The sequence below is a fragment of the Condylostylus longicornis genome, unplaced genomic scaffold, assembly GCF_029603195.1.
Source record: "Condylostylus longicornis isolate FDR11 unplaced genomic scaffold, ASM2960319v2 ptg000027l, whole genome shotgun sequence".
Lineage (NCBI taxonomy): Eukaryota > Metazoa > Arthropoda > Insecta > Diptera > Dolichopodidae > Condylostylus > Condylostylus longicornis.
In genome coordinates, this window is record NW_026577996.1 from 3558650 (window position 1) to 3581883 (window position 23234).

Consider the following 23234-nt stretch of genomic DNA (forward strand, 5'->3'; position numbering starts at 1 on the left):
GAACAATCTATGTATATTTTTTGCAATAATTTTTTAGAGTTTTATGAACTTACTTTACAGATAGTTTAGATTTTTTCATTATATCACTATAAAACGCTATAATATCAAATAAAAAAAACATTTATGTATTATTTTGATTTTCATTCGACAGATTTGACAGCTCATTCGCCTAAAATTTAAATTCGCTAATCATAATACCAAAAATTTATATTCGTCAAAAATTTCATTCGCTTGGCCGATCATAACAAGGACCATAGTTTCATATCAGATTAAATTTTACGAGAAATCTGAGAACATATAATAAATATTATACCTGTCCATATACATACTTATGTATACATTACATTCAAACTTTTGTCCCATGAACTCCCGTAAGACGATATTTTTCTTAACACAAGTTATTTCATTTGATTTTGTAACATAAATTTTTTTCTCATTCATAACCCATAAAAACTCTAACAGAAATTAGTTTTGTGGCAAAATGGTGATTTGTATAATGAAGGTCCGACTTTATGTATGTATATACTTATGTATATATTAATCAAGATAATGCTAAGAAGAAGACTTTTTGGCTCATTAAACTGCGTACTTTTTCTTTTCCCTCTGGATTCTATGGAATAAAATCTATCGACACCTTATTATTTTAAAAGTCTAACAAATATGGGCATTAGAAATTTTACGCTTTAAAAAAACTACATATACCCACATGCACGCAACTCGTGCACATATATACATACATATTTTGTTTTAGCTAGTTCTTAGTTCTTTCAAAAATAGATTAATCACTTAATGATCAATGCGAGGACTATAAGTTTTTAAATATAGTTTTTCATTAAAGTTATTTTAGTTTAAGGAAGCAGTAATTTTTTTCTTTTGTCCAATCACTCTTATCTATTATTGTATGATTATTGTATGATTATAATTTTTTAAGTAATAAGTATATGCCTTGTATGTTATTTTACTTGAACTATCATTTTTTAATTGTCTAGCTAAGGTTTTAAAGATGTTACCATGATAGACCGAGTATAAGTCTTACATATTTGCATACATTCCATACATTCCATATTATTGAAGGAATACTGAAAAACGATTTGTTACTTAATCTAACACCATTTTATTAAAAAGAAAAAATTAAATTACATTATTTTTAAATGTTAATCATGTATTTATGTATACATGTATACATATTTACATATTATACTTAATATATGTACATTTCTATGTAAACATCTCAATGTAATCTTTGTATACAAAAATGTGTTATAAGCCATATTTTTGTACGTACCTACCTCTTCTCATATTATGTAAGTACAATTTATGAAGAAAACTATATATATATATATATATATATATATATTATTTTAGAAATCCTGTATCATAACTATGCACTTAAATTTATGGCTATAATAGAAAACTAATTAAAGGCTGATGCGACGAACATTTATTTCATCTTATTTTATATAAAGATTGAACTTTTTTGTGTCGCATATTAAATGTTTCACAATTATAGCTTATATGTTTAATAAAAAATGAAAATTATTTTTAATTACAGAAGCATAATTCATGTATTATTCTTAATTTTTGATTTTACACATTTTTTTTTAATTAAAAACTTATTCAAATATAATATTTATTTAAGCTCAATCCTTTCTTGAATGATAACTGATTCTTAATTTTTAAAAAAATTTTAATATTCTTAATATATTTTGTTTTTATTTCATAATATAAATTTTTATGTAATGTATCTGACCCGAAATAAGAAGTATCTATACAAATATTGTAACCACTCTTATTTAGTATGATAAAAATTTACATATGCATATAGTGTAATTTAAAAGCAAGAGAATAAATCTAAAAAAAATTTAATTTATTCTTATTTTTAAACATAATAAAAGATCTACTAAATGTGTTTAACTTTTTTATATGCGTTTCAACTTTTACGAGCATCAAATGCTAGATATAAATTCATTAGATAAAATTGTTTAACCTCAATATGACTTGCTTTTAAATTAAACATTTAAATTTTATTTTATACAATTTTACTTTATATTTATTTCTTTTTCTTTAGAAAAACAAAAATGGATTTTTTTAAGTTACCAAATATCTTAATCTTATTCCAGGGCAGTAAAATTAACTAACCATCAACCAAAAATATAATAAAAAAATAAAAATAAATTAAAAATGCTAAAAATTTGTAAATTTAAAATATTTTGTATAAACGAGTCTTAAATTTTAAAAACGTGAATATAAAAAAAAATTATTTCTACATAATTTTATTGACTTTAATAATTTTTTGTTCTTTTTATTTTTATATTAAATGTATTATGTGTACTTTAAATTGTATTATCTGATTTTATAATATTTTTCATTAAAATTTTTCCATTTTGTGCTTCTAAAGTGAATAAGCTTTCATCTTTAATGGCATTATTTAGAACTTCATCAGTTATCATTACATGAATCCCGGATGGTCCTGTCGTAAAAATGAATAATTTCGAAGTATCATTATATATATTTGATCCACTTCCTGAGTATTTAGATATCATTCCTAAAAAAATAATACAAATAATATATTATCATTAATATGAAACTATAATAAATGAATTAAAGGAAAATTTTATTATTAATTAATTATTTTTTTTTTATTTTATGTCAATTGCATTATATAACTAATATTTTTATTTTTAATAAATAATTAAAAAATAAATTTATACATAATTCAATAAGAGAATCACAATCTCAAAACTTACCCCATCCAGGATAACCATTACTACTTTCAACTGAACTGGAATTATTGGAAATCATCTCGAAAAATCCAGGTAATTTGAACAATTTTTGAGTTAATTCTTTCACAGTATTCGAGATTAAATAAATGGCATTATAATTACTGCCATCTAAACTTACATAAATTGTTAAACGTGGTGTTATACGCCTATATTAAAAAAAAACCTTAATTAAAATATAAATTAATAATTATGCATAAATAATTTATACTTGGAATGTAATGTATTAAACATTCTTATACCATCAGCTAAACCACAAACTTGAATAAGATCTTCTTTAGACATTCTAAAATTATTTTTTAATATTTTTAAATTATAGAGATAAAAAAAAATTGTATTTATTTTTGTATACACATTTTAATTCTCACATAAAAATTTACCTCAATATATCTGATCCTGAGAATTGAGCGAATGTATTTAAATAAGCATTTAATCTATGATATGTTAACCATTGCGATACTTGAATAGGTGATGAATCTTTAGAAATAGTTGTAATCTAAAATTGAATTTTTAATGTGAATAATTTTGTTAAGTTTGAAAATTCATTTAAAAAATGCATATGTACATATATATATATAATAAATGTACTTACAAATTCATCCATGTCAACATGCTGTGGTGAAACCATAATATTTTGTTCCATTAATTTTAAATTATTTGTTGGATTTGTTGAAGTAACATTATTGATTGCTATTGGACTAGAAGCTCCAGTACCAGCTGGAAATGGTAATATTCCTTCATATTTTGGCATATGAACTGGTGAGTTTGGCCAAATTTTCATACTTTAAATTAAAAACAAAAAAAATTAAAACATGTAAATAAATAAATAAATAAATAAATAAAGATTATATAAACATATATAAATACATAAATGTAAATGTATACATATAGGTGTATATGTATATATATTATGTACATGATGCACATAACTTTTTTTTTTTTTTAGAAAAGGTAAACTTAATTGTGATAAAAATAATAAATTTATTATTCTGTTTATATAATAAAATGATACGTATATATGTAAACATGTAGTTTGTATATATGTTTGTGTATATAATATTATATATATTTGTATACCAATTAATTGAGGTCAAATTAACATAAATTTTTATTTAAATTGTACACACATTTGTATATGTACATTCGCGTGTATTTATATGCATGTATTTTATTTAATATTATTTTTAAAAATTATTAAATTTCAAAATAAATATAAAGAAGTTTAAATATGTAGCTAAATTATATTGTTTATTTAGATTTTGTTTTTCTTTCTTTCTACTACTCTATATTTTGATTTTGCCGATTTCAATATTGTAACTATACAACTGTTTAGTAATTTAATTCAATGTTAAAAAATTTTAAGTAAATTTCTCGGAGATTTTTTATTTTTTTTTTTGTTTTTTTTTTTTCGTTTTTATTTACGCAGGTGAATTAAAATATTTCGTATATAAATACATTATGTATGTGTCTGTTGTATCTTATATTTTAAACTGACTTATAAGAATTGAATATCTTCAAATTCATTTATCCTACATAATATACATACATATATATATATGTATATATATATATATGTATATATAAGACAGAATTAGTAAATAAATAGCTTTGAAGAAAAAATTGAGCCATACTAATACTTTTTTTTTAAGAAGAAATAATAGAAAATACTTGGGTATAAAAATATGTGTAGGTATCGTAATTTGGAAATTTTCCATTGAATTTTGAACATAAATACAATATGTAAGTTTGTATATATTCAAAATAACTATAATGGAATAACCATATTAACCAGTAAATTATGCATAAAATGACAGGTTTTCTGAATATAAACGTCTATATGTATATGTAGTTCTCTTAAATCGCGTTTATTAATTTAAATAAATACTATATTTTTAATATGCATATGCATATATATTTTCTTGTTTTAAAATGATGTTATATATTTAACAATAATAATTATTAATTTATAATATTCTATATTTTTTATATTGTGCAGTATAACAAGTATATAAACATTTGTATGTATTGTATTTAGTTATTGTAAATGTATATGATTTTTAATTTGTATGAGTAAATATATATATAAGAAAACATTTAAACAAAATAATTTAAAATGAAAAATTAATTAATAAAATTTAATTTAAGCTACTAACATTATTCAATTATTCATAAAAATAATTTAATTGAAACCTGTTTTTATGCGAGTGTGAATTTAGTTGTAATATATACCTAAATATATTTATTTGTGGTGAACTGCGTTGTATTATTTTACTGTTACAAGTTAAATACTAAAATTGGCATATATATCTACAAATGTATGTATATATATAATACATAACGAAAATAAAACACATGTTCCAAAAACCTTTTTAAATTTTATAAAAGAAAAACAAATAATTTTAAATTAATTACATAATTTATAATAACTAATTGCAACTTTTTTTTTATAAGGAATTGTTGAATTTTATATTTTTGTATAAAAAATTAATACTTAACAAAATCTACTTTATATTGATGAATTCTGATTATATTGATGAAAAAAGTAATGAATTTCAACAAAATTTAGGTCATCTGTTAATTCGGCAAAAATATTACTAACTTTTAAAAGACTGCAAATTATGTAAAGAGGATATAAATAATTTAATAATAGTTTACAATAAAAAGGAACTCAAAATTATAGTAAAATTATTTTGCTGTACAATTCAGCAATTATAATTCATAAGCTGCAACTCTTATATAACTTTAGCTAACCTTATTGAACTTTGTTGGAATGGAAATATCAAAATTTATATTTGATTTTAGAAATAGTTTGTAATGACCTTTTATTTTTACAATTGACAAACACATGATAATCTTTGAATATATTATTATTACGTATGTATGCATTGTGTACACAATAATGTTTACATAATGTAAACAGTAGTTAAAAAGTTGTGTAAATAATTTCAATAAATTTTAGTTATCTACTTTTTGACATGTGTTAATTAAATTTAATGCAAGATTTGGTTTGTATTTTAAATACGTTATGTGAATGAATGAATATTATAAAAATATGTAATTTCTTTATGGTTTCGAACTAATTTGTTGTTATAATAAATATGTATATAAATAAAATTTTCTATTTCTTATATAAATTTTTTAAATTTTTTTACAAAACATAATTATGTTTTTTATGTAATTTATGTTAGTTAAATAGTCAAATACAATATGTACATATGTTGCAATCTAATTGAAGAAAAAAGTGGAAATTATGTATATATATACGTACTATTCAGGACTATAGCAACCAGCGCTAGATTGATTAAGTGCATCTAATGAAATGTCATTTAAAATAGTACATTCATAACTTGGCTGATATTTTTCTTGTTCAGATGGTGGTCTTCTTTGTATTTTTTCTCTATCTTGTTTATGTTTTCGGTCAGCACCTTTTAATTTAAACACCTGTTCAAAAATATAAAATACATATATATATAAATGTACTCATTTTCTAATATTATGTACATAATAATAGTATATATATATAAGATGCTATTATTTGTTTACCTTGATTTGGCAAGCAGCTGCATGAATTGGTTTACTTAAATTATCACCAATTGTATTTGCGGTACTTATATTATTATTATTTGTATTTTGATTATTATTATTGCCAGCATTATTATTATTGGAATTATTATTATTATTATTATTATTACTATTGCTGATATTATTGTTACTATTATTGTTGTTACTATTATTGTTATTGGTAATATTATTGCTACTATTATTATTATTGCTATTATTACTATTATTATTATTATTATTATTTGTGTTACTATTATTATTATTATTGTTATTATTAGTATTATTATTATTATTAGGATTTGTTAAAGAAGTTGCATTTGCATTCTCTAAATATGTTTCAATTTGTATACGAAATGGTACACCCTTTTCGCCGCCGTGTTTTTTTGGGGTAAATTCAGTTGATATGCAATTAACTTTTATGTAAACACCGATTTCTTTCATTGGATCCCATAAAACTTCAACAGTATTTAATAAATTTGAATTTACTGATTGTGTTACATGTATTATGCCATATGATAAAGGTACATCAACTTCAATAATACGTTCGCCTGGTCTAGATGCTTGCCATAATTGCATTTGTTCACGTTCCATATATTGTAAGCGACGCTCATGAAAGCATATTTTAATAACACTCTGTAATTAATTAGAAAAATATATAGAAATTTAGTTATTATTGTAAGTGATTCAAATTGTTATGCAAAACTATAAAATAAATATTGTAATAAATTATTTAGTTACATAAATAATATATTAGTTTTTTTTTTTATTTTCTAAAAGCAACTTGAAGTACAAATATTTTAGAAATAGTTACATACATATAATATTTAAAAAATGGGTGTTAATATTGTAATTAGAATTACAAAAAAAAATTACAAAAAAATGAAATGATAAACGATTGCAATTTGAATGTTAATAAAGTAAAAAAAAGGTTGTCATCATGCAAAGAAATGAAACGTTATTCAACCAAAAACAAAAAATAAATTCCTTTTTAATTCTTAAGAATTCAAGCATAGATTGCAGATTGTAGATTGTAAACAGGAGGTAACAGTGCACCGCGACCACGTAATCGATTTATTGTGTCTCCCGCTTAGTGCGAGGCGCGTCTCCACAGCATAAAGGATAAAATACTAGTCAATATTTATTATTTGGATTTCCCTGAATTCAGCAATTGCAATTCATAAACTGAATTGTATATATTATAATCGCTGAATTGTCAAATAAATTTTGTTTTTCACAAAATTTATTTGAGTAAATTCAAAATACTTGCATTCTATTATAACGTGGACCAATTATTGGTTGAAAGATTAGTTAAAAAGTACATTTGTTTGAGAAAGAGTGTCTCTTTAAATTGTGGAATTAGAAATAGATTAGAGAAAAGCGAATAAAAAGTTCAAAATTGAAAGTAGTGTAAATAGGTGGAATTTACATTATTTCCCGTTGTTCTCTTACTTCAAAATAGCAAGAGTACCCAATTCATATTATGAATCGTAATAACCAAATAGTGTCTGCAATCACATCAATCATTTTCAAATATAATTTTAACTGAATGGATTTCTATTTTGTTTAAGCGTGACAACTGTTGTTCGTGGTACGTTCTTAAAAACTATCAGATTTTAAATACAAATAACATTCTAATAGCGTCAATAAATTAAAAATCAATTTTTATTAAAATTAATTCAATGTTTAACAAATTTAAAAAGTAAAGAGAAATTAAATGAAAATGAAATGTGTGACACTAATAATTGTCCTGACTTGTGTGACAGATGTCAGTCAACTTTCTTTAAATATTTATTGTTGCGCCTTTTGTGTATTAAAAGAGGTATGTATTTATGTATTTATGTGTATATGTAAATTTAATAATGGAAATATTTAGAATATTTTAGTGAATTTCAAAATTTATAAAAATGATCTCAAAATATTTCTTTTTTGAGTAATCGTTATTAAACATATTTTTTGCACTATTTTATTTCAATAATAAAAAATTAAAAATTTTTTTATTAATATAAAGAAAAAGAAAATTCTGTTCTTATGCCAATTGCCAATTAAAATTAATTTATATTTTTCATGCCATAATAAATTTATTTTTTGTTTTGTTTCATAACAAACAACATAACTTTCTAACTGGTTCATATATACAAGTATTTATTAGTTAAGAAGCTTCATATACATACATATGTATATAAATTTCTTATGAACAAGTATTTATTGAAGATCTGTTAATAATAAAAAATATTTTAAAAGTCATATTAATTAAGCAACATTTTTTTTCTATCGCAAATAAACGTGATCGCCGATCTTTAAATAAATGACGTAAATTTCAATTCATTTACTTTTCCAATAAATAAAATTGTAAATGCCGCAACAAATCCATTTTATTTTGTTTTTGTAATTATTCATTACTTTTTTCAAGTTTTTGCATACTCATGTATAAATATGCATGTACTAATATATATGTATGGTTATTTTATTGATTGAAAAATTAATTACATTTAAATTAAGAATATTTAAAATATAATTGATTTTTAATGTCATTTTTCACAAAATATGTTATGTATTAATAACAAATTAATAATAATTTCTTTATATTTTAAAATATTAAGAAAAAAACTTCGATTAAGGGAGAGAGACCCTGCCATCGGAATGACAGTGACAGAATGCACTGTTACTATATAATTTAAATTATAAATGCTAATTGCTGAATTGTGTAACGGTATTCATTTACGAGAATCATATTGTTTACACACATAAATATTGATTAAATATATTATAATTACCTTCAATAACTTGTCTCGGTAGAAACTTAAATCACCAATTTTTTTCAATTTTATTTCATAGCTCTGTCCTTGATTTAGATATGTTAAAGTTTCTTCATTACTTTTTGTGGCAATTGACGTTGCAGCTGCCAAAATATATTGGAATCTAATTAAAATAAAAAAAATATTTTATACATTTTTCAAAAATGATTAATTGTACTTTATATTAAATAATAACTAACTTGTAATCATCATTGACATTATCAGGTTTTAATGGATCAATCTGATTGGGACTATGTCTTGCATTAGTAATTTCTAAATTATTGTCCTGTTGAAGAATACTATGAAAATTATTAGATAAACCATTTTGTGGTGAATTTGGTATTCTTTGCTGTTGTTGTTGTTGTTGTACTTGGTGATCCACATTTTGACGTGCATTATTTGATGGTGATCTACTTTGTGTTATATTGTTATTATCTTGTTTTTTATTTTCCGTATCTTGTGTGGGTGAATTTTGTACGATTTGATTATGAACTTGATGATTTATTGTTATCGGTGGGGTCTTATCACCACCTCTTTGCTGATTATGTTGTTCAACAGCATTTGGTGATGGTATTTCTTGTTTTAAGGCTGACAATCCCGGTGAAAAAAGAAATGGTTCAGCGCTGTTAAAATAAAATTCGATATATATATATATATAGAAATACGTTTAAGATAAAAAATAAAATAAGAATCTTTTGAAATTTTTTTTAACTTACTTATTTAGATAGCTATTATTGCTAAAATCGCCATTCAAATCAAAATCGATATCATCTGTCCAACTACCTCTGCCTGAAATTAAAAAAAAATATTCAATTAAAACTAAGGATTAATGAATATAGAAATTATTATATTAACATTCTTAATAATAGCCTTGTTTTTTAATAATTTAATCATTTATGGTTTTTAACCATACTAGGATTTATAATGTTCAATTAGTAGGTACCGTGTAGAAGTTATTAGGATAGTGTTGTATTTAGGTAAATGCATATACAATATACATGCATATAAATAGATAAACTATAGAATAGGACGAGGTGAATATTCTATCTACTAATAAAATTAACTACAATATGAAACACTACAAGAATAAATTTCGTAATGAATATTTTCAGAATGGAGCGACTGCCTCAAATAATAATAAGAGGTGTATTTGAGTGAGCGATATTAATTTTGATTGTTTTCTTTGGGAGTACAATATAAGGAAGTTTAATTAAACTTTTTTTCAGTAAATAGATAAAATCAGCGAATAATTTAGTTCTAAATAAACAACTTTTAACTTGCATTTCGATATTTAAGGCAGTTAGTTTTACGATATTGCTATATATTATTTACGATATAACTGTTTGTTATTTTTAAAGAATAAAAAAAATAATATAACATTCCAAATTATAAGTTTAATTTTATTAAAAAACGAACTTGATATTGTTGATCAAATTAATGAAACAAATCTTACCAGTGTTATTGTTTGTAACAGTTGTTTGATTTTGAAATCTACATCCATTGCGATTTCGATTATTTTCATTTTGAGTGAAAAAATTTTGCATTTTTTTTTAATCTAAATTTTTTCTAAAAATATTGCGTCCCTTGATCCTAAGTATATTTTTTACTGTTATTTTTATTATTTTATAATTTTAAATTAACTATTATTTATAATTAAATAAGTTAAATTATACTAATTTAATAAATATTTTTAAACTGTTTTGTTTTGGAAAATCGACGGAGAAAAATACATAATTAATTTATAAATAAACTATTTAAAAAATATTATGGTAAAATTGGCGTTATCACAAACACATACATACGTGAATGTAGAAATCATAATAAAATAAATTAATGCTGATAACGAACACAATATTTTTCTTGACAAAATAATAAAGATTTCCAATGGAACATATGATTTATGTACGTTATATGAATTTGTATTAATTTCATTAGTATAGCTACTATTTACATATAACTATGTACAAATGAGAAAAGTACATATGTATTTTTATAAGTATGTGTACACTGCTTTATGTGTAGTTGTTACGTACTAATGTGTACATTTTATAAATAGCGGTATTGTAATAAATTAATAAAATATTCAAATTATTATTGGTATATTTTCTTATAAAAAGAAAGTGAAAATTTTTAAATATAAAACTGAAATTTTTTAAATTTTTTTTTGAAATTTAGATTAGAAGCCGACAAATTAAGTTACTATCAAATTAGTCAGGCTTAAAATATGGGGAACTAACTATTATTAAAAAACATCACCCGTCGTTGTTAAAGAATTCAAAAGCATTTAAAGTATGTAAATAAAAACTTTTAATATTCGCAATTGTTGGACAGACAAAATTTAATTGCGATCGGTATCGTAAAATTTTTGTTCAAGTTGCTAAGTAATTGTTATTTGCAAGCACATATTCGTATACATATGAGAAGTTAAAATTATTAAAACACGATCAATTTCACCTGTGCTAATAATGAATAATTCTGAACTTTAAATTATATAGCCAGTGGAAAAGAAATGCCAGTTTTGTATTTTAAATTGAATAAATAAAAAATATTACAGTACTTATGTATGTACTTTAAACGGCTTCAGGCGTGATGTTGCATTCAATGGACTAATCGTATAGAGTAAAAGCTAAAGTAAAAATGGAGAACAAGAATCCACTAAGTGGTTGTTTATAAACTAAACCATAGTCTTAATATGATTCAAAAGAATAAAATCTACGAAGGAATTGCAAAAATATGAAAATCTAAATATCGAACTTTCCAGCAGATAGAAAAAACTTAACGTACATAATATGTTGCGATTATTGGATGTAAATTGCTATGCAGACAGGATATCATTTCAATTGTGTTACACATTTTAATTTTCTTGTTATTGCCATAGTGTATTAATACAGTGTTTGCATTGAAATTGCTGAATTGTTTGGCAATTTGATATGAAATTTATATGTATGTATGGATAAATAAAAAATACCTTTGCACCCATAATATGCGCTAAATTTTGAAAATTTTAATATGTACATATATAATACTTATACTCGTATGTATATACGTGTGAACCTTGCGGAAATTGCAATTTTAAATTTTTTATATATGCATAAATGCAGCCTGTATAGAAAAATTTGGAAAGAGTTTTGGAGCCTTCATACATACATACATATATATTTTTTATGCTCTCAAGTTTCCATTATTAAATTAACGTCTGTCAAAGGGCACTATGCTGGTACATTTGCAGTCGCAAAGCGATCTATGACAGCAAGCATATGAAAATTATAGTAACGGCGTGACATTAATGATAAATGGATTTGTTATGATATTATATATATACACATATATATAACGTACATGTAAAAATAATTATTAATAAAATACTAATTAAAAATTAATTAAATTAAGTATTCGACAATATACTTTAAAAAAAAAATACAATATAAAATTTTTTAATTTATTTAAATTTATTTTTCAGCTATATTGTTGTCAAGACACCATTTTTTTTCTGTTTGGGGTTTTCAAAAACACACAAAAAAAAATAACGATAAAAAAACTTCTGAACTTGGGAAAGAAAATTTTTCGACTAATAAAATACAATGACTCTGAGAATAAATAAAAAGATTATCCCTCTCCTATACCGAAATTTTTTTACTCAATTTTATTATAATTTCTGTTACTTATATATGTACATATGTGTATGTACAAAAATAACAATAAATATATATTTTGTCTAAAAAAAAGTGATAATTAAATCGTAAAGAACCTTATTTCTATCATTTTACATACTGATAGCAATTGTATGCATAGACAACGGTTTGTATAACGTACACTAAGTAATTGATAACAAAAATATTTCTGAGTCTGTAAATAATACATATATGTACATACATTTATATAAACTCATTAAAAATGTATTTATTAAAATTCAAAGCCTACAAAAATCACAGTTTTGAAAAAAGAAAGAGCTATGTACATGATAATTTAGAAATTGTTCAAAACCAGACATTGGACACAATTTGTTTTAGAAATAAAAAGATAGTACTAAAACATTTAATTAAAAATTAATGTTAATGATCGATATTGCAGACTAATTCAGCAACTGTATGGCGTTATTATGTTCGAAAGATTACAATAGAATATTTTTACAGGTCAAATCAAATTCACTCATTGCAGATTAATGAATACGTAAAGGATTTCTACGAACATATAGATTTCAACATGACATGTTTTAGCAACAGAATTTTAGTTGCTCAACAAACTATAAATTTTGATCTTAAGCGCGCGTATTTAGTTTTAAGAGTATTCTTAACAGTACTTAACTATTTAAATTTTTAGAAAACTTTTAGAAAATGGCCAAGATCTCAGCATTGTGGACAGGATTCCAGTCACAAAATTTTGGTTTAAAAACATATTTTGCTGTATTTGATTCAAAAAAAAAAATTCTATGAATTGAAATTCATAAGTTAAGGTTGTATAGAATTTTCGAACCGAAATTCACTAAAGCTAAACTGATTAATATTTGCGTAGTGATATTAATGCGCAAATATTTCATATTTTATACTACTTAGTTGAAAAATTTGACTGAAACTTTTTTTTTTATTATAATGTCTATAAATTCAGCAATGCTTATATAGTATTATTTTTTTTTTATTTGATAATTCAGCTTAGTTGTTTAATCTTATGTTAGTATAAGTTACTTATTTGTTGAAATTAAAGATCAAGTTGTATTTATACAAAATAATCACTTCATTACTAACGTGTTTTCAAAAAAAAAAAAAAACAAAAAAGCTAAAATGTAAAGTGAATGTTTTAAAAACTGATAAGATGTACACATATAATTTATTGATAAGATATACAGACATGTCTGATTATACACACGTACAAAATAAGTAGGAATATATTTTCATATACATACTTACACATTGTACGTTCAAACATAAAAGAAATGTGGATTAAAAAAATACTTGCATATACGATGATTTGTTGTATTTGGTCAATGAACAGTAAATATTTTATTTTAGCAATAAATTTTATTTATTAATTTTTTAATTGTTTCTATGTAGAATATTATTTTTTTTTTTAAAAAGAAATTTAAATTTCATCCATAGCTTTAAAATGAAAATACTATTAATTTATGTAACAGTAATTTGACAGACAAAATGTCTGTGTTTTAACTCATCAGTAGCTACATTTATGTCAATGTTCTTTGCTAATATCATAGCTGTGTTTACACTGTGTCTAAAATGTATATATGTATGTTCAAGTATGTATGTATCAAACCTTCAACTTCAATTAATTCCTAAAGTTCCATTTAAATGCAAATTATGAGTAGAACTTTTTTTAATGAGAGTTAAATCAAACAAGAGCAAAATCTTATGTACCATTTAAAATTGACAAACTCAAATTATTTCACATTTATAAATACATACATATATGTATACAAATAATAATGTAAGCATTTCATCAAGTACTATTGTTTTTTTTTTCAAATTTTCATTATAGAAAAATGAAGATAAATCACGGTTATCAAATAGACAAAGAAAATATTTACATTTAAAGAGATAAAACAAATGAAATTTTATTAAAAACTAGACTTTTCTGTCATAAAAATTGGTTTTTGTTATCAAAAATTAACTATGTACTTATGTATGTATGTATGTGCAAGGTATCAGTTTTGTGTAAAAATGAAAACAAAAAAATTAAAAGAATCAAAATTAGAAGAAAATATGAAAAATAATAAAAAATAGGCGAATATAGTCTTTGACCCTACACTAATTTTTCAATAGTGACCCATTTGAGCTAGTAGCTTTAGATTTGAAACAAATTTTTTTTTTGACATTTTTTCCGGTCTATCACTTTATATACCCTATATCATGTTTGAAATAAACAACAAGAAAATATACACACAATGTAAAATAAGGACAATAATTGATATAATGAAATAAGTATTATACGTACACACATATATATTATAATATGTATACAAGAATGTTATGCATGTGTATTCAATGAAAACATGAATAATAAAATCAAGAAGTTCTTATGTCGTATATTGTACTTATAAATTATCTTATTTTTTTAAAATTCAGAACTTAAAAATCAAAGTTAACAGCAATTGATACTTTATATTTAATCGGAAATAATTTCTCAAAGAGTGCTACTAATGTCTATATTCGCCGGAATTGTATTTGCTATTCTCATGAGAATATTATGTGTATATCCTTGAGCCTTATATGTTAAAAGTGTCGTATATATCTTTGAATGGAACAATTATCTCCTTTAAATTTCATCATGCGGCTCCAATTTTTAATGATGAATTTTAATTTGACATTCACCAAAAGGGGTAATTTTTTGAACAAAAGAACTTACTTAATATAGAACCCACTGTAAATTTGCTTTTGCACAATTTTCTGTTAAAATTTTTGTTTTTCCTAAAAGCTATAATAAGAAATTAAGGCATTAGTTTTAATTGAATAATAATAAAAAAATAAACATAGACCAAATATTAACACATTATTTGCATGAAAAAAAAAACATACTAATTCTTGTGTCAAATATAATAAATTTCAATTAGCAAATGTACCCGAATGTTTAAAATTTAACGCTCTTTCACATTATACCATAAAATTTTAAACAACTTAAGAAAAAAATATTTGAAATGAAATTAAAATTAATTATAAATTTAATGGTACTAAAAATAAGCCTCCATTTTTTTTTATGTATATATTGTATGCCTCAATAATCAAATATATGTATATACAAATATTATGATTGAATATAGTGATAAGAATAATTAGTGACTTTCCTATCGTTTTCAGCCACTGTTCAAGAATGACATTGTTTATCTTACAAATACTTTCTTACGTGACGTTCATAAGAAAACCAAAGTATACTACAGTAATTTTACACTATAAACTAATTTTGGAAATTTTTTAACGCAAATAATAGAAAAATTTAAAAGGTGACCATACTGCAATAGAAATTAATTAAATCTTATTTATCAAATTCAATTAATTAACTTTCAAGACCTAGCAAGGTCGTTCAACTCATAATTATTTCATTTTGATGGGTGTCATAGAAACACCCACCAAGTTACGACTCCAGATTTGGGGAAAGTAAAAACATCTAAATGTAGAATGTAAAATTAAATAATTTTCTTAAACTTTTTCTTAAATTTGTAAAAAGAAAAATATAATAGACTATTTTTTATAAATAACAAACTTCTTTGGCATATGATAATTTGTATAAATTTAATTATCAATCAATTAACAAATATTTATTAATAAAAATGAGGAGTAAAGAGTTAATTTTATTTTTTTTTTTAAATTTTAATCAATATATTACAAAAATTAAAAATTGAATATTGGGAATTTTCAGTATGGTGAATTTTAGGTGTTTTAAAAAAGTGAAAAAAAATTCTTTATTCCGCAATATTTTTCAGTACAATTCCGGCTACATAATATTATATTAAAACGACTGTACATATGGACATATACATATTGAAGTATGTTTAACTGAGATTGGGTTGGCATTTTAGTTTTTTGTTTTGTTTTTTTGTTTTTTTGTTACGAAGCTTTATTTTTTAAGCTTTTAAAACTTGTTCCAAATTTATTGTATCATAACTATTTGTGAAACTTCTTTTTTTTTTTGTGACTTGGAAATTCCAAAGTACATATTCAATTCCGTTCATTATATTCCGACGCAGAGTGTAACAGTCCATCCATATTTTTCAATTTTGTAAATTTGATAATAAAAATTGATTTGATAGTTATAGCTTTTACTACATACTGCTACTACTGGAGGTAGTTCCTTGACAATTTCTTGATTCAATTTTCAATTTTATAATTCTTTTATACAATGAAAAATTTTTAATTTTAAAAACTTTCAATATAATAAAAATTTTTAACAATATATTTTAGGAATCCAAATTCTTAATTTCTTTCAATAAGGCAAATAATTGTTGAACCATTACGATTTGTTGTATATTATGTATAGAATACACCTTGTAATGTATTTTTAATTCATATGAATGAAATATTACCATCATTTAAAAACACGTGAGCAACTTGCACTAAAGAATTATTTTTGAATTCTTAAAATGTGATTAAATAATTTTAATAAACTATCATCAGAATAAATTTGTGAGCGTCCATTATGTATGGGTTAAATTTATTATTTTTTTTAATTTATTGGAGAAATCAACGCCAAAGTACTATAAAAATCCAGTTTCTAAGCCTTAGAGTCCAGTCATTAATCTATATTTTATTTACGATCTTTTGTTTTAACTTTGAAACAGACTGAACAAGTAAAATTATTGTTTCAAATTTAAATTTCTGATTATGTATAAGAATTAAGCATTAAATTTTGATTTTTGAAAATTGAATAAATTTGATATTATCATTTTTCTTGTCTCTAAGAACACATACATAGATATGCTTGCAAAGTCTTTTTTCTGCTTTATTTTGATTATAAGGAGTAAAAGCTAAATTGGCTATTAAAAATTAAAAAGTATAATCAATTATAATAATTTATTTAACGAGTTTAGATATTTTGCTAACGGATATATGAATTTTTAATTATGAGGTTAATGAAAATTTAATTGATTTTTAAAATGAATTTGATTTTAAATCAATTAAAATGTCGAAAATATTCAAATTAGTTTTACTGCGTATTTGAGCTAAAATGCTTATAGTTTTTTAATGCAGTGCATAATAAACGCTGTACTATTTCCATTATACTTAAAATATTCATGATCAACACCTAGTATAAACGTTTTTGTATACTTAGTTATTATGTGTCACACCTAATCATTTTATGAATATACGAACTAATCACCTGTATTTTTAGGTTAAGGTATATAATTTTGACAAGTAAGAAAACAAAAATTATAATATAGAAATAATAAAAAAAAAATTGATAAAAACAAATTCTTATTTAAAGATGTTTAAAAAAAAAAATTAAAAATATTTAAATTCAAAATATTTTTATTGATAAATGATAACCCGTTTTGTGTTATGTTTGACGTCAAATGAAAATAAATACATACTGTATGTATGTATGTATGTAGTGGGATAACATTTCATACTGTATATTTCCTTGTATAAAAGATAATGTATATAATTTAAAAATTATAAAATACATATTTGGAAGCCATTTTTATTTATAATTATATACATAGAAGAAAAAATTATAATTTGAATTCCAAAGTTCGGGATAAATAAGTCGTTAAATTTAATATTTACCTATTTTTTATAAAATTTAGAATGTATTTAAAAATTCTATAATAATATAATATTATTATTTTCTGTATAAGTATAAAAATTAAATTAATAATTGCAAACATCTATATAGTAAGTTTGCTGATTATCAATTCTAAATTTTTATTCTGAGTCAATGTAAAATATCAAAAATTTGGAATTCGTTTCAATTATATAAAGAAGCACTTAGAGTCCATACCAGGCTTAATAAAAATTGACTTAAATAAAAAGTAATATAGATTAATAGTTTATATTCGTTAATCAAAATATTATTTATTAAATAAGTTTTACTTAACATTTCATAAGCATTTTGATAGACGTCCTTTTTTTACCAAATTATGATGTTAATGTATTTGGAGAAAACGCGGTCTCATTTTAATATCAAAGCGGTACATAAATCAAATACGTTAAGTATATTGAATAAAATTAGGCTGTAGTTTTTTTGCTAGATTACTAGATTAAGAAAAAAAATTTAAAAGTGTTACTTTTCTTTTCTTATGAAAATTTCAAACGAAAAGCTTTTTGTCTACTTATATCTCTCTTTATAAAAAATTGTCTGCTTTTATCACAACCTTTAATCAGCAAAAATGATAAAAATTTGTTAGGTTAAGTACGTCAATAAATTTTATAGTATAAAATGCTACCATAAATATTTAATAACGCATCATCTTTTAAAATTATTTTTCAAAATGTAGTTATGTTTCAGAGTAAGTTGGAAATTTCATATGCAATATGACATTAAATTGAAAACAATGAAAATTAATTAATCGTATAAGCCAATATGTTTTCTTAATGCAATTTTTTTGTTATTTATAGCGCGTTTATTTAAATATAAATTAGATAGCTAAATGTTACACTAGATCTGCATTTTAAATTAAACGATCGCCATAAATACACAGGGCTAGAAACATGAAAAATTGGTTTGCTTGTAATACGACTTGAAATGTTTTCGCACTCTTTGGAAATTCGGTGGAAATCGTACATCAATTGAAATAATTAGTTCCACAACCACATTAAATTTAATAAAAGAGGAAAAACGAAATTATCTGTGATAATAGGTAATTAAATCAAAAAACTGTTCACAACAAACATAATGATTACAAAACAAAAAAATTTAAACTATTAACATGTTTGAATTTTTTTTCCAAAGAAAAAAATTCATTTAAATATTTTGCGAGTATGTCTGTATTTCCAATATAGTGTTGTAATAATAACAATACCTGGAGTTCTGTATTAGAAAAAAACTTAACTAAAAACATGTTGTTGTATGAATAAAAAAAACCCATGTATAATAAACATTTAATTTTTTTCAAATTCAGAAAGTAGTATAATTTAAAATGTGCCCGTTAGGCGAACAAACAAATTCAATAACGAACTGTCGTCAGCACACATGTATATACGTATGTACTTATAGTGAAATTAATGTGACGTCAATTTGTCAATTTCACCGAAAACTAGGTAAAATTAAAATTATTTTCTTGATTTAAAGAAATTTTGTTTTCAAATATTTTTACCAGAAGCATTTTTCTCAGAAATATGAAAAAAAAAACAAACAAATTATTAATTTGAAAAATATCATAAACATAATTAAAAAGTAATTTAAATAATCAAAAGTTGATAATAAAAAACAAATATGCATGAATTTATCACGTGACTCATTACATTAACAACAATTAATATACCAAACACCAGTTTTCAATGACAAGATCTTAATTTTTAAGGTTTTGTGTTTTTTCAAATGATTTTGAATTTAATATAAAAAAAACCTGATTTTAAATTGGCTTATTGATATTTAATTTTACGTAAATCTCGTTTGTTGACCTGATAAATTTATTGAAAAAAAAGTTGCTTCGAAACTTTTAAAGGCTTTTAAAATATTTTGTACATAATATACATATTTACATACACACATAGTCTGCGCTCGTAGACATCATATTGACGTATTGGGAATTATAAGAATGTCATATTTTACGCAACATTAAATAGAATTATTTTTAGAATAAGCTTGATCAAAAAAATTTATAAGTAATTCTGTGTCCCTTTTAAGCCGAAATACAGGTTACATAAGTTCCTAAAAAATCCCTATACTACAAAAATATTTATAATATAAAAATATTTTAAATTTATAGATTTTATATGGCCGATTGTATATACTTAATTAGAATTATTAGAAATTAGAAATTATTAGAAAATTAAGATTTATTAAAAGATTAACGAATATTACCGAATTCGAATATTATTTATTCGAATATTACAGAATATAAAAATTTAATAAATAATCCCTTTCAAAAAAAGGGCATTTAACACTCAGTTGATGAAGTAGTTGTTTATATATGTTCCGGTAGATGGCTTCATATTTTTGATATAACACGTCAAATTCTTAATATTTAAATTATTTGTATAAGTTTTTAATAGTATTACTTATAAAAAAATTTACCTGCAGATTTCTTTTTCTCATGATTCTTATTTTCGATTGGGGGTCCTTTTGAGTTACTAATCACTGATGATGATGATTTGTTTTCAGTTGACTCTGAATTAATGTCAATCGCCTCCCAATCCATTCGTCTCTTCCGATTTATGTTATTCGAATATATTGTATGAACGTCTAATATTGTTGGACGATGTTGTTCTAAATTCGTATAAAAAAAAAACAAAAAATTATTTTATTTCTACAAGATTAAATTCTGCAATAATCTAGATACAGATAAAATTCATTGAAAATTTTAGTAAATTTCGTAATTTTATGTCCATGTTGAATATGAATGTTGAATAATATTTTTACCTTTATTATATTCACCCGGCCAAGATTCCTTTGAATTTGGTGGTGAGTCAACAAAATGTATTACGTGCTCATAATCGTTAAAATTATTCACATTTGAATTGTTATTATTATTAATATTGTGAGTATTACGATTTTGACAAACTTCATTTTCAAAATTTCGAGCAATAGTTGAATTCTGAAAGAAATATTGAAGTTTTTATATTATATTGAAACAAATTAACAATCATAAACTCAAAATAAAATTAATTTTAGTGAAAAATTTTATTTATTTTAAAATAGTTCTATGAAGAGAAATGTGTAAAAGATTAAGTATGTAAGACGGAATTAAATAGTTAAGTTTTAAAAATTTAATAGATTTTCCAAAACTTTGCATTTCATTTTTGTTTTTGGTTAATTTCCACAATAAATTATGAGACCTAAGTCATAAAAAGATGGATTTTTAATGGAAATTCATTAAAATTTGGGGCATTCATCATTAAAGGCATTTATTAAAAGGCAAGCTTATCTGTAATCTTAACCTTAGTATTGTTGCATTATTCAAGTTGACCTAAGAAGCATTGAAGACTTTCTCTTTGAAAATTTTAATGATTTTTAAATAAATACAATGCACAGAAATCATCCTCTATATTTCTTTCTTAAAATATATGTACAATATTTCAATTTACTAATTGATCGAGTTATTAATAAATAATTGAATAGTTTAAAGTTTCTCCCATCGAAATTGTGATAATAGTTTATCACAACAAAAACTTTAGGTTTTGTTTGTTAAATATTTGAAAATACGATCAATGACTTCAAAATTGTCGAAGAATGACTCTAAAATGCTACAGAATTCAGCAAACAAGCTCATAACCTGAATTTATGTATTTAATACTGCAATAATATATGCTATTTTCAAATCAGAATGGACAGTTAAATTGAGGTGCATCAACAATTACTTATGCATATATATAAAAAATGTTCATTTGTAATAAAATATAGAGAAGAAATTTTACATAATAACTATAGTTCAATAGTTTGCTGAGACTCCATTAATATTTGATTTTTTTGTAATAATTTTAATTAAATTTAAAAATTATTACAAAAAAATTACTGTAATATTCACTATTCAGCTTATGAGTTGTAATACACTATTCAGCTCATGAGTTGTACTTGCTGAATTATGTATCAATATAATATTACTGCAATTTTAAAATTAAATTATATTGAATATGAAACACGATGCATAAAATTTAAAAAGAAATACTTACTGGTTGTAAAACTATTGTATTATTATTATATTCCATTTGATTGTTGTTTTCGATATTATAATTGATAAAATTGTTATTATTATTGCTGTTGTTGTTGGTGTTGTTATTATTATTATTGTTTGAAATGAAAAAATCTATATTTGAATTTGGTCTTGATGAAGTGTTATGATGGTGATAAGTTGGTTCAAAAAATGCTTGTAAATCAGAAAAATTTGGATACTGGCACAAAGATAAAGCCATTCGAAATTGATTTTTTTTTTTAAATATTCTTTTTTAATTTTGCTTATGAAAATTGTCAAAAGATTTTTACAAGAATTCGAAGGAGTCAAAAGAGAAACAACTATTTTTTTTTTATGTAGTTTTGTTTTTATACACGGAATATTAAAAAATTTTTTATTAAATTTTCAATAGTTTTATAATTTTTATTTTTTTTTTAATTCAAATATGAATTTTCACTTAAAATATTTAAAAATATGGTCATTATAACAAAAATAAAAACACTGCAGCGAAAAGTATGTTTAATGCATATACAAACTTTTTTTTTTCTTTATTATATAATTTCTATTTTCAAAATTTATTATTAATATATAAAGTTAATTTTATAATTAAATTTATAATTTTTAGTTTCTACTATATTCATATCACTATATATATTTCAAGGTGCTATTATTGCTTTTATATATTATATGTATATTGTATTTTCATATTTAATTAAATCTAAATTTATGTATGTAAATACAATATTTATTTTTTCACTATGAATTATATGGCTTTTGAGAATTACTAAACTTAATTGATTTTCAAAAAACAATTATTTTTATTTT

At 22.5% G+C, this 23234-nt stretch overlaps 1 protein-coding gene across 2 annotated transcripts; it reads right to left on the reverse strand.

The window, feature by feature from the left end:
- Positions 1-1090: 1090 nt before the first annotated feature.
- On the reverse strand, positions 1091-23098 carry LOC129607191 (transcription factor CP2). Of its 2 annotated transcripts, XM_055517981.1 has the most exons (13): positions 22411-23098; positions 21161-21335; positions 20816-21007; positions 9853-9925; positions 9337-9759; positions 9116-9260; positions 6324-6974; positions 6049-6221; positions 3373-3562; positions 3161-3276; positions 2992-3066; positions 2748-2929; positions 1091-2545 (listed from the first exon to the last, which is right to left on the reverse strand). In XM_055517981.1, the coding sequence occupies exons 1-13, from the start codon at positions 22648-22650 to the stop codon at positions 2334-2336; spliced, it is 2847 nt and encodes a 948-aa protein (XP_055373956.1). In that variant the 5' UTR covers positions 22651-23098; the 3' UTR covers positions 1091-2333. The 2 variants fall into 2 exon arrangements, with proteins under 2 accessions (XP_055373956.1, XP_055373957.1); XM_055517982.1 differs by lacking the exons at positions 6049-6221; positions 6324-6974; positions 9116-9260; ... (3 more) ...; positions 21161-21335; positions 22411-23098 and adding an exon at positions 3858-4060.
- Positions 23099-23234: the final 136 nt, after the last annotated feature.